This window comes from Echinops telfairi, unplaced genomic scaffold (assembly GCF_000313985.2).
Source record: "Echinops telfairi isolate 266 unplaced genomic scaffold, ASM31398v2 ScPeMD7_3533;HRSCAF=4204_0, whole genome shotgun sequence".
Classification (NCBI taxonomy): Eukaryota; Metazoa; Chordata; class Mammalia; order Afrosoricida; family Tenrecidae; genus Echinops; species Echinops telfairi.
In genome coordinates, this window is record NW_022107431.1 from 645,227 (window position 1) to 658,106 (window position 12,880).

A 12,880-nucleotide genomic window follows, 5' to 3' on the forward strand; every position below is an offset into this window, starting at 1 on the left:
GACAAGAAAGGCGAGGCTCACGGAGCCATTTATTTCTCTGCCCTTCAATTAATCCCACTTGTGTTTATCGGCCAGGCAGGTACAATAAACTATCTCAAGGAGTATCTGTCTGTGAGGTGTCCCTGTTCTGGAGGGGTGTCTCTGTGAAGTGTCCATGTCTGTAGGGGTGTCTGTCTGTGAGGTGTGCCTCTTCTGTAGGGGTGTCCATCTGTGAGATGTCTTGGTTCTGAAGGTGTATCTGTCTGTCTTGTCTTCCAGTTCTGTAGTGGTGTCTGTCTCTTAGCTGCCCCTGTTCTGTAGGGGTGTCTGAATGTGAGGTGCCCTGTTATGTAGTGGTGTTTGTCTTTGAGGTGCCCCTGTTCTGTAGGGATATTCGTCTGTGATGTGCACCTGCTTTGTAGGTTGTCTGTCCCTGACCTGTCCCTGTGTAGTATTAAATTAAATGATGATGGGGGAGTGAGGAGCCAGCCCCCACCCACTGCTACTACTACGGGTTCAGTAAGCACAATTGTACCGTTGAGATATAAGTATTATATTAAAGTCATCGAGAGCATGAGAGATACAATAATGCAGTTAGACACATTACATGGTAGCATTGCTCACCTCAGCCCAGCTTGGTGGTTCACGTGGAGAGAGGGGGAAGGGAAGGAGGGCAAGGGAACAAGGGAGAGAGGACTGGAGAGGAGAGGGGGGAGAGAGGGGAGCCAGAGAGCTCTATATTGCTGACCCACACCTATATACCTTTTGGGAGCATACCAGCCCACCAATTACAGGTACCGACATTCATCACAGGGAGGGGCCGCACTATAGGTTACACAGCAATGAGAAGGGGTGGTCTAGGGGGTGGTCTCTGGGTCTCCATAGGAACCATTATCAGTAGGGTGAAAACTCCGCCTACAGGAGCCTGTCCATTGTCCCCAGAGGCAGGGAGCAGGCCCACCCCTGTGGAGGGATGAGACAGCAATCTGGCAACTGATCGCCCTCAGGGGAGGGAATGCCTGCACATCTGACCTCCCCCCACATCCCTGAGCTGTATGATGCCTTTGTCTGTGACCTGTCCACTTTCCACATGGTATTATGAGTTGACCCCCCCACCCATATTATTTTACGTAAACGAGGAAGAACCCTGTGGTCACTCACCTGTGACATGGTGCACCTGAGCAGGAATCTGATGTGGATTTCACGGTGAATGCTGTGTTGGTGACTGGACTGCCCGCGTCTGTTATTCCCTGTGTGCTCAGATGTGCCACTAAGCCCGTCACACCTTTAACCCTGCAGGTCCTGTGCCTGCTCTCATCCCTGTTTGGAAATCAGATTGCTGTGCTGGAAATCAACCCTGCCTCCCTGGCGGGCTTCCAGAGGGGTGCTGGTGTGGGGAGGCACTTGTCTGTCCTGGCAAGGTACTAAGTCTTTTTATGGTAGAATGTGTGTGTGTGTGTGTGTGTGTGTGTGTGCGTGCGTGAGTGAGTGAGTGAGTGAGAGTGTGTGTATGTGCTGATTGTGTATATAAGTATTTGACTGCATGTGCCTGAGTTTGTGAGTGTCTGAGTGAGTGTGAGTGATTATGCATGACTGAGTGTCCATTATTGTGTGTTTGATAATGAGTGTGTGTGAATGCATGTTAGTATGTGCTTGTGTGTGCAAGTATGTGTGGATGAGCTAACAAATGCTGGATTGTGTGTGTGTGAATGAGAGTGAGTGCTGAGAATGTGTGAGTGTCTGAATGTGTGAGTGTGATCAAGTATGCACATATGAGTGTGTGAGTGCATGCTGGGTTGAGTGTGCGCATTTAAGTTATTGTGAATCAGTGCATATAAATGTGAGTGCATGGACGTTATGTAAGTGTAACTATAAGTGGGTGCAGGTGAGTGTGTGTATGTATGTTTGTGAGTATTTTCCTGTGAGAGTGAGTGTGTGCATGAGTGAGTGTGTGTAAATGTGAAGCTGCCTATGAATGTGAATGTATGTGTGCAGATAGCATGTGAAGAAGTGTATGTGAGTATCATGTGAATGTGATGGTGTGAATGCCTGCAAGTGAGTGAATTTATGACTGCATGTGAGTGTGGACAATTGTGAGCCTGGCGCAGGACCGTGCTGTGTTTTGTCCTGTTGTGCAGAATAAAATGGGTCAGAGATGCCTCAGTGGTACCTAACAACAACAACAATGACAACAACAGCAATTGGACTATATATGTATATACACAAAGTTCATAGCTGTTTTGTAAAACACGAGACACTGTTATTTCAGCATAGTATGTAAATTAGAATATACCCATTTCAATAAAAATATTTTCTTTACTTACAAGGATAAACACAAGCTTTTACTAGATGCCTTCATTTCCCAATACTGTATATTCATAAATATGTGATCTGGTCATCTGTAACTACCCTTACAATATGTGTTTCATCGAGACAGCCCCACCGAACAAGTGCTGTTTTTACATAACAGCTTTGCCTGTTTCAGCTCCTGTGTCTCCCCAACCTCCCCGCTGTGTTGTGGAGCCACTGAGAAGAAACGTCCCAACCCCCCTGGACAGAGGCCATCAGGTAGTTGTCACAGACCCCAGAGGCAAATGGACAGTTGTCACCATGGCTGGATGTGTCACGCGGCCCTGCAGTGATTGGAGTGGGAGCCAGTCAGCGTCTGCTTCCTTCCTTTGCTCTCAAGTGTTTCTGAACGTCCCCAGGGAGGGTCCACACTGACGCTCCTTTCCCGACAGACAGCAGGGCTCACCCCACGGTGCTGGTGGTCATCCATGGTCTTCCCATGTGGTGGTGGGGACCAGTAAGAGGAAAACCGCTGGCGATGGCCATTCGTGCCTTGTTGGCTCCATTGTTCCCGCTGGTGTCAGCCATCCCAAGGAGGAGTTCCCATGCTCTCTGTCTGTCCACCCTCTCACTGCTGCTCCGGCCTCTGCAAACAAGCAGCACTCCGGAGTGCTCAACCCAACAAACGCCGAGCAGACCAGCCCCAGCCACCACTCGCCCTGACTCCTGGGGACCCACAGCGTTTCTCACGGTCTCAGCCTCTCAGGACCAGACCTGGCCCTCTTCCCAGCTGCTGGGCGGCTTTGAACTGCTCACCTTTCCATCTGTTGTTGAGGGTGTGAAGGATGCCTTCTGATGGCTTCAGGGAGCATTAATACACATGTCTACTTTATCAGCCACACAGCACTCAGGATAGTGGAGCTAGAACTTCCTGTCTCTCCATCCTGTGGCTTGAGCCAAGGCCCTGTTGGACTCAATCCACCCCGTGTGCGTGCTGAGATTCCCGTGGCAGCGCTGTGTGGGAAGGCTGTCATGTGAGGAGCAGTTATTTGAAATATAGTTGTAATCATATTGCGCTTCAGTATAGTTTACAGGATGAGATAGAGGGATATGCAGAGAAACCGTCCTGCACTTACACTGGCTTCTGTGTTGTTTCACGTCCATCCCGGAACTTGGGTTTCTGTGGTTGTCAGTCCCTGTGTCCAACCACCCTGCTGCTGCCTGGAGCCGCATCCAGGACCAGCCCCTCGTCTTCCACACGAAGGTCAGGTCCTCCGGCTATGGCCATGGCCCACGGTGCGTAAGACTGTCTCTGGGGTGGGTGGCTTCTAGCACTTAGTGTAAATCAAGACATGTTTTCAGTTGAGCGGACCCATGGCAGGAATGGGGACACTGCCCCTGGGCAGCAGATGCTTCACCAGTGGTTCTTGCACAGAGCTGGGGGTGGGTGCATGCTGGGGATCCCCTGATGTGGGGACTCCTGGCCTGTGGGGACCACCTAATCTGTGGGAATCCCTGGCCTGCGGGGACCACCTAACCTGTGGGGACCCCTGACCCGAGGGCCTTATCCTGCAAGGACCCCTTGACCCATGGGAGCCCTTGACCCATGGGAGCCCCTGACCTGGGGCACCCCTGACCTGTGGGGATCCTGATCTGTGGAGACTTGCCTACTGGTGGTACAGATGTGGGGTGTGCATGGGGAAGGGAGGGGGACGGGCAGTCAGGGATATGCAGAGGGTGCAGGTAGGGGCATAGGGGATGCCAGAGGTGGGTGATAGAGTGCAAGGGGATGGGGAGGGGGAGGGGAGGGAGGAGGAGGTAAGGTGGTGTGCAGGGGTTAGTGGGGTATGGGGGGAAGATGGAGAGGGGGCAGGCAAGGATTGTGGAGGAAGAGTGCAGGTGGGAAGGGGTGTAGTTAAATGTGCCTAGTGGGAGAGCCTTATTGGGGGTGCTGAGGGGTACCAGGGTCCATGTGGAGCAGGGCTTGGGTGCTGTTGGGGGGGCAGTAGCTCCTGAGCGCCCCCATTTGATGAGGGGGCAGGGCAGAGATCAGGTGTGAGGTGCTTGGGGAGACCTCAGGGCTGACTTGGGGGAGGTGCTGCCCCCGGAGGACAGCATATGGGTGGAGCACTTGTGGGTGGGGCATTTTTGTGGGTGGAGCACTTGTGGGTGGGGCATTTTTGTGGGTGGAGCACTTGGGGGTGGAGCACTTGTGGGTGAAAGGGCAGCTAGGCTGTGCCCTGAGGGGAAGTTGGGAGTTCGGGCTGTTGGTTGACAGTCGGGCGGAGGCTGCCTTGCCTGGTAGCCTTCCTGAGTTCACCTTCATTGCTGCCAGTGTGGGGTCTTTCCCATAGCACAGCCCCCCCTTCTCCCAGGGAGTGAGTGTCTGGTGGGGTCACATGGCCCGTGGCTTAGCAGCTGAGTGGTTTAACCACTGTGACACAGGTCTCACTCTGAGGAGAGGTGGAGCTTGTCACCTCTGAGGCTGACACGGAGTTTTCTTTCCAGCAAGGTCCCGATGTTCACACCGAAGACGAATACCAAGGGTGACCGACCTTCACAGCGCAAGAGCGGCCACCAGTGGTGGGTCCTCTCGATTGTGCACTACAACTCAGTTTGAAGTAAACTTTAGAGACCATGTAATTCTTGACCTGATTTTCTTCAAACAGGTGTGAGACCGTGGGTGCACGTATCTCTCTCTCTCTCACACACATACCATGGAATTATATCATTTATTTTTTCAGACCTGCTGCTATTTTTACCACTTTGGAAATTGTGACTTTGGGATGAGGCTCAGTTTTAGGAAACACTGTAGCTAGAGAATATTCTCAAGTTTCTCCAGTGACCGCTGAATAGAAATCTTGAGCCCCCGCAGGGCTAAATGCTGGGCTTTCCAGGCCTGGTGGCCCATTCCTGGGGGAGGGCTACCTCTGTCAGGCATGGGCCCTGGGCTCTGGGCCCGGGGGCCTGGTTCTGACTCAGGGCTGTCTTGGAGCTTCTGGGCAAGTCTTGCAAACAAGTGTTCACACCAAGAGGAGTTTGGGGTTTGGGGGCAGGGGAAGCTTCGGGGATCCCTATGGCTCTGGAGTGTAACAATGTCATGAGAAAAGAGACAACACTAAGCTCCCTGCCATGGAGCTGGCTCTGCTTCTAGTGCCCCTGTAGGACAGAGTAGAGCTGCCCTCCAGGTTTCTCAGACTTCTAATGCAGCTTTTTAAAAAAAATCATTTTATTGGGGCCTCATACAACTCTTATCACAATCCATCCATCCATCCATTGTATAAAGCATATTTGTACATTTGTTACCCTCATCATTCTCAAAACATTTGCTCTCCACTTAAGCCCCTGGCATCAGCTCCACATTTTTCCCTCTCCCTCCCCGCTCCCCTCTCCCTCATGAACCCTTGATAATTTATAAATCATAATTTTGTCATATCTTACACTGTCCAATGTCTCCCTTCAGCCACTTTTCTGTTGTGTGTTCCCCAGGGAGGAGGTCACATGTAGATCCTTGTAATCGGTTCCCCCTCTCTACCCGACCCTCCCTCCAGACCCTCCCTCCACCTTCCCAGTATCGCCACTTTCACCACTAGTCCTGAAGGGATCATCCATCCTGGATTCCCTGTGTTTCCAGTTCCTATCTGTACCAGTGTACTTCCTCTGGTCTAGCAGGATTTGTAAGGTGGATTTGGGATCATGATAGTGGGTGGGGAGGAAGCATTTAGGAACTAGAGGAAAGTTGTATGTTTCATCATTGCTACACTGCACATCTTTACTGGAACTGAAAGCCTCTTCTTTTTCTGTGGAGCAGCTGGTGGGCTTGAACTGCTGACCTTGTGGTTAGCAGCCCAATGCCTAATACACTCTACCACCCGGAAACATTCATTTTAATATGCATCACATATCCATGTGAAAAATTACCAGACTGACAAAAGTCCTTCCTGAGCCCTGGTGGGTATGTGCTCATAGATAATGGTGAGTTGGAATAAATGGCCTGGTGCTGGCCATTTGGAAAGGGCAATCGTAGGGTCTGTGACTCAGAATGGTCGATGGAGGGGCAATGGCATCACATCATTGTCAAGAAGAACCTGTCACTCACTCATAAAGTTCAAGTTGAAGCTGAAGAAATCTAAAACAAGTCCAACACAGGAGCCAAATTACCATTTTGAATCTTCCCACCTGAATTTGAAACCATCTCAAGAAGAGATTTGACTCATTGAACATGAACGACAGAGATGAGATGGGTCTGTGCAGTGAATAATGTCACACACATTGAATGCAGAAGGCAAACAAAAATTCAGTAGAAGGAGAAGACCAAAGTAGACATTGGAAGAGACTTTGAAAGTTGCTGTTTAGAGTAGCTGAAGTGAATGGAAAAGCAGTCCTGGTGGTGTACTGGTTATGCCTTGGGCTGCCAACCGAAAGATCAGCAGTTCGAAACCACCAGCCACACTGAGGGAAGAAAGATGGGGCTTTCTACTCCTGTGAAAAGTCACGGTCCTGGAAACCCGCAGGGGCAGTGCGTCTCTGCCCGTGGGGTCGATACGAGCCAGAATAAGTTGATGGCAGTAGGTTAGAGTTTGGGGTTTTTAAAAATGAATGTGAGAAATCATAAAGTAAAAGAACTGAACAAAAGATTCTGAAGAGTAGCTTGGGAAGACAAAGCACTGTAAAGAAAGGTGTAAAGACCTAGAGTTGGAAGACCAAAAGGAAAGACGTAGCATATCTCCAAATAAAAGACAAAAAATTAAGACTTGAGTTGAAATATTAAAGACTTTTGTGGGAAAAACACTGAATGATGCCAGAAACATCAAAAGAAAATGGAAGGAACACACAGGCACTGCACCCCTATACATGTGTGTATTCAATCGTGCCGGGGGTAGTGGATAATGGGGACCCTCTCATGCTAAAGGAAAAGTGCACGCTGCACGTGAAGGCACTGTGAGAAAGAAGCCCCAGGAGCACACCCATTGAGGGGTCGGAATGCCGAGAACCTGGCCATCAAAAGGAAGAGGTCTCCATGGTCCCCATTCCAAAGAAAGGTGACCCAGCAGAGGGCAGAGATTATGGGGCAATAGTAATACCACACGGAAGTAAAATTTTGTGGAAGATAATTGAAAAAAACCTCTTGCAACAGTACATTGACAGAGAGTTGCCCAAAGTTCACAATGGATTCAGAAGAGGACTTCCCTGGAAAAATGGGATGTCACTGCTGATGTCAGATGGATCTTGGCTGAAAGCCGAGATACCAGATGTTTCTTGTGCTTTGGTGACTATGCCAAGGAATTTGGCTGTTTGTGTCATAACAAATTATGGGTCATATTGAGAAGAACGGGAATTCCAGAATCCTTCATTGTGCTCATGGGGAGTTTGTACATGGATCAAGAGGCAGTTGTGCGAACAGAACAAGGAAATACCGCATGGGTTAAAAATCCGGAAAGGTGTGCTTCAGGGTGTGTCTTCTCACCATATTTATTCAATTTCTGATGAGCAAATCAGAAGAGAAGCTGGATTTTATGAAGAAGAATGTGGCATTAGGATTGGAGGAAGGTTCGTTAACAACCTGTGAGCACAGATAACGCAGCCTTGCTTGCGGAAAGTGAAGAGGATTTACTAATGAAGTATTTATTAACGAAGATCATTACTTCCCCAAGTGCTTACAAATGGAGCCAAAGACTGCAGCCTTCAGTGTGGATTACAACTCAACATAAAGAGAGCAAGACTCCTCACAACTGGACCAAGAAGCAAGACCATGATAAGTGGAGAAAAGACGTCACTTGGATCCACAACCAGTGCTCATGGTGGCAGCAATCACGAGGTCAAGGGGTGCATGTGTTGGGCCATCGCTGCACAAGATCTCCGTAGAGTATCGAAAAGCAAGGAGGTCACTGAGGACTCGACTGCACCTGACCCTAGCCCTGGTTGGATTTGAGTAAAGAAAGTCGAAGAAGGAATGATATGTTTGAATTATGATGCTGCTGAGGAATGTCGCAAAGATGATTGAGCGCCAAGAAGAAGCAATAAATCTGCCATATCAGGGAAAAAAACCTAGAGTGCTCCTCAGAGAGAGAGGGGGGGGGGGCGCCATCTTATGTATTTGGAGAGCCCAGTCCCTGGAGAAGGACATCATGCTTGGTAAAACAGAGGGTCAGTGAGTAAAAAGCGGAAGACAAGGAGAGGGGTGGACACAGTTGCCGAAGCACTGGGCCCGAGCGCAGGAACAACTGTGAGGACGGCAGGACCGGCAGGTTCCTTGTTCGTACAGAGGGCCGCTGTGAGGACAGATGTGGGGGCACCTTTCACTGCGGTCTGGGGGTCATGCCAGCCGGCCGGCAGGTGGTTGGTGCCCCTTGGCGGGACTCCTGTGGACATGGCACTCACTCCAACTGGTGTGCTGGGTCCCATTGCATCAACTTTCCATCCACGTTTCATCCTTCCTTGTTTTCTCAGAGGCGAGGCTGTGGGTCTATTCATAGAAACATGGGCCATCGGCAGGTGGTTTGAGCGGTTAGAGTCATGACCATAAAGGCTTTGGGCCAGGACGTGCAGTGGATTTTCTCTCTCCTAAGGTTCCTCCTCCAAATCAACCCCATGGTCTCAGCAGTTAGTGTTGAACGTGGCAGATCGTCAGTGGTTTGTATCTGAGAAAGGGGCGTGTGTTGCGGCAACGTGTAGCAGGGAGTGTGTCTTCAAGGATCATTTCACTGTCCGAGCACAAGCATTTCGTGAAATGTTCATGTGCCCTGCTTACTGGGGTTGAGAGATGAGATGTGTGAGCCGGGGAAACCCACTCCTGTGTCTGGTGCCATTTCAAATCCTCCCTTGACTTTTATGGTCTCTGATTTTCTTTACAGCAAAGACTACCCTGTGGAGAGCCCACTACCAGCCCGCCTCCGCCAGCAGGTGGCTGTGGCCCCGGCCCCCACCTCAGTGTGCTGTCTTCAATATTCAGGTGCCCTGCCCCCTCCCCTGCCCCAGTGCCAGGGCCCTTCCTGCCTGAGGTATCTGTGCCTGTGCTTAATTAGCGCATGTAGGTCTGTATCCCGGCTGCTTGAGGGCCTCCCCCTGGTTGGATCTGGAGTTAATACTGGGCCTGATTTGAAAACATTCACTCTCGGGCAACTTGCTCATGACTGCCTCCCCCCGCTCCCCAACCCAGCCCACTGCTTCCAAGCTGCTTCAGACTCATGCTGACCCCACAGGACCGGTGACCCGGCCCTGCCAAGTCTCCAAGGCTCTTTCTCCCAGAGAGCGACTGCTGGGTTGACCTTGGGCCTTTTGGCTGGCAATTGAGCACATACCCGTGGTCTCCCAGGGACACTAGCTTATAAACTGGTCTGGATTTGCTCTGTGTCTGAAGACCATCTCCTTCCTTGGCTCCCAGGTGGACCTGGGCTGTCCGCAGGAGGCACATGAGGATGGTGGCCCTGATGGGACAGCAACCCTACAGGACAGGGCAGAACTGCCCTTGGGTTTCTGAGACTGTAGCACTTTACCAGAGTAGAAAGCCTCATCTTTCTCCCACGGAGCTAGCAGGTGGTTTCGAACTGATGACCTTGAGGTTAGCAGCCCAGCACTGTGTCACCAGGGTGCGGCTGAAAGCATTGTTACTGAGGATTTGAGCTCCCTCATGCACGGGGGTTATTCCAGCACAACGTTTGGAACTGGCTTTGCAATCAGGGGTCCGCTGCAGACAAGTCTCCCAGTCAAACACCCTCTTCTACCAAGGTTCCTTCATGAACAGGCCTAACCCAAATGCAAGGCTGATCTGTTCTGGGGGAGGGGCTCCCAGGGGCCATCCTGGTGGGACTTCTTGAAGGGCACTGGCAGCACAGGGACTCCTGAGGGAGAAGCTTTCCCAAAGCAGAGAACTGCCTGGGAGGGGAAAAGGCAGGAAAGGGGTGGTGGTGTTTGGGGGCGTGCCTTCTCATGGGCGGACCATGCAGTGCTCCTCTGGGCGGGCAGCAAGGGCAGCCCCATGGAAGTGCCAGTGGACAACCTTCTTCCCCCACCCTCCCCTCAGCCCTGTGCTTGCCCCTTCACACTTCTACTTGTCCCCATGCTGAAAGGGACCAGTGTGAGGCCCGCTGGGAGGCTGCGCTGCTCCTGGGAGGAAGCTTTGATTCCAGAGGGCAGACTCCCTCAGGAGGCGCAGATGCCTCCCTAGGGCGGTGTGGCTCCTGGGGTGGTGCGGGGTGGTGGGGTGGGGCACAGCCTCCTCCCTCGGGCGATGCAGACAGCCTGGCTGCCTTGGAAGCTGCTTGGGGGTCCAGCCCCGATCCGATCCCAGTGTTCCGGGCCCTGTGGCCACAGAGGCTGTCCCTACTCCACCCTCACATCCCTGCTCAGTGCACAGAGCCCGGCGGCATGGCTGTGGGAAGTGCTGGGGCACAGGACCCACAGCCCAGTCTCATGTTTACAAAGATGGTCTCTGAGCCCGAGGGCTGGGCTGTTGCCTTGGTACGGACACTCTGTTTGGCTTGCAGTCGCTTTGCCCGAGGCTGCTGGTGTGCTGGAGATGTGTCAACCCCACTTCCCTCACACAGGTGATGGCTGCCGCCTGGCCTGTGGCTTAGCCAGCCCTTCATTGCTTGTCTTTGATGCCAGCCTCTCAGGGACTCCGCTCGCCTTTTCAGGTAACGCAAGTCGGCCGTTTCCCTCAGGAATGAGGGTGGGCAGGTGGGCTATTACTGGCTGCGGCCACTGGTTTCCTTCCATTGAGTGAGAGCATGATAGAGCATGGCCGTGGTGTGGGACATCCCAGGGACCAGGGCTTTCTGCCCATGAGTACTGACACCCATCACAGCCGACTGGACGGCGGACATCCCAGAGTGCAGCCCCACGACGGGTAGATAGCTCTCAGCAACCAAGCGTCATGTGTGGCTGTGTAAACCCACAGACATTTTATCAGGCAGGCGCTTGTTGGGGGAGGGCTGAGGGATTGAGATGGGACACCCAGGCTAAGGTGACAGCTTCACGTCACCTCACCTTCCCAGTGTGTGGCGCTCACATGCCCTACCCAGCTGCATCAGGGCCTGCTTCCCAGGCAAGCACTGCCAGAGGCCTCCATGCGAGGGCAGCAGAGCCGCGCGGATGCTTGCTTCCCTGGAAGGCTGGCTGTTCTGAGGCTGCAGCAGGCTCCTGCTCAGTCCCCAGTGCCCGCAGCCTCCGCCCAGTGCTTTCCTGACAGAGGTGGGAGGGACGTCTTTCTAGGCATCCCTGGGTCTGCCTCTATGTGCCGAGAGCCACGGAAGGGCTCGTCGTGGCCACGGGGAGGGGCACTGCTGGTGGTGCAGGTGGAGCATGGGCAGAGGAGCTGAGGCCCCGCCAGCCCCCTACTCTGCCTCCAGAGCCCATGAGGGAAGCTCTTCTGGGCTGATCTCCGAGGGGAGGGGCAAGAGCGGCAGTTCTGACAGGCTTTGAAATGCTGACAACTCGCAGCGAAGTTGCTGATGGTGCTGTTTTTAACCATTTTCTTTCTTACAACAGACACTTAGAGATTGTTAAGTCTGACCGTGACCGGGAGTCTTCAGGGTTGGTGTCACCCAGTGTGACTACTCAGGGCGTCACCACCTCCCCTCATACAGCTTCCACCACCTCCCCCAGCCCCAAACCATACGGCCCTTTGTACTAATGCCAGTGGCTTAATGTACTGGTGCGAACTTGAATCACAGTCCAGATATGAACGGACAGGATAGCTACAGCAGTGACAGAATTGCTCGCTGCCATCGACTCAACAGGACAGCGTAGAAGTGGGCTGTAGCTCTTCACGGGAGTGGAAAGCCTCGTCTTTTTCCGGAGGCTCCAACAAGCAGCAACCACTGGTGGGGCCCCAGACGGCGGCATCACACCCCCTGTGCAGTCACGGTCCCTTAGTTTTACGTGATCAAAGTGAAAATGCGGCCAGAAAATGAACATCAGAATTGGAAGCAGAAACTTTCAGAACCACGTCAAGACTTTGCTCATTTTAATGTTAAATGTCCCGGTTACATGAGGTGCACGGAGGGATTAGGTGTGCGTGCAGCGGTGCTCCCACATGGCGTAGCAGCTGGAGACAAACACGTGGCACTGCGTTCACAGACGGAACAATGGCACAGGAATGCGCGGGGTCAAGGACACAAGCGTTTCAGCAGTTGGTGAAAGTGCAGGCTGACTGGAGACGCCCCTCTCCTGGCCTTCAGGGGTTTTGGTGACAGATAAGCGACTGGGACTTCCAGTTTGCACGGGCACTCTTTGACCTCACCAGGGCTGCTTCCAGCACTGGATCATGATCTGAGAGCCTCGCAACCACCTCAAGATTGTTTCCTTACTTCTGCGAGGAGCCATGTTCCTGGGGCCATGGCGGCCAGTCTCTGCTGGGAATCTGAGGTGGAATCTGGGATTGAAGCAAGCTGCCCTCTGCCGTTTCCTCTGCACTCCTCTCACGGCTGTAGTTTGGGGACCAAGGGTTTTGTACCACCTGCGTCCTGCTGCCCACGTTTCCACGTTTGGGGGCACTGTTGGTGCTCTTCGGTGTCTCGTGGTGATGGACTTTGGGGCTCAGTTCCCAGCACGTCGTAGACCCAATCACACACTGGGATGTTGCCGTGCAGCATCAATAGCAAGTGGAGTA

At 52.5% G+C, this 12,880-nt stretch overlaps 1 protein-coding gene across 1 annotated transcript in view; it reads left to right on the forward strand.

Annotated features, from left to right (window-relative positions):
- Window positions 1-12,880, forward strand: part of WDR27 (WD repeat domain 27) — a 132,355-nt gene that overhangs the window by 32,186 nt on the left and 87,289 nt on the right. The window contains exons 12-17 of the mRNA XM_045294510.1: window positions 1,279-1,400; window positions 2,465-2,547; window positions 3,462-3,564; window positions 4,777-4,851; window positions 9,123-9,220; window positions 10,815-10,904. Of these exons, the coding sequence (XP_045150445.1) occupies window positions 1,279-1,400; window positions 2,465-2,547; window positions 3,462-3,564; window positions 4,777-4,851; window positions 9,123-9,220; window positions 10,815-10,904 (571 nt within the window). The remainder of the gene's footprint in view (window positions 1-1,278; window positions 1,401-2,464; window positions 2,548-3,461; window positions 3,565-4,776; window positions 4,852-9,122; window positions 9,221-10,814; window positions 10,905-12,880) is intronic.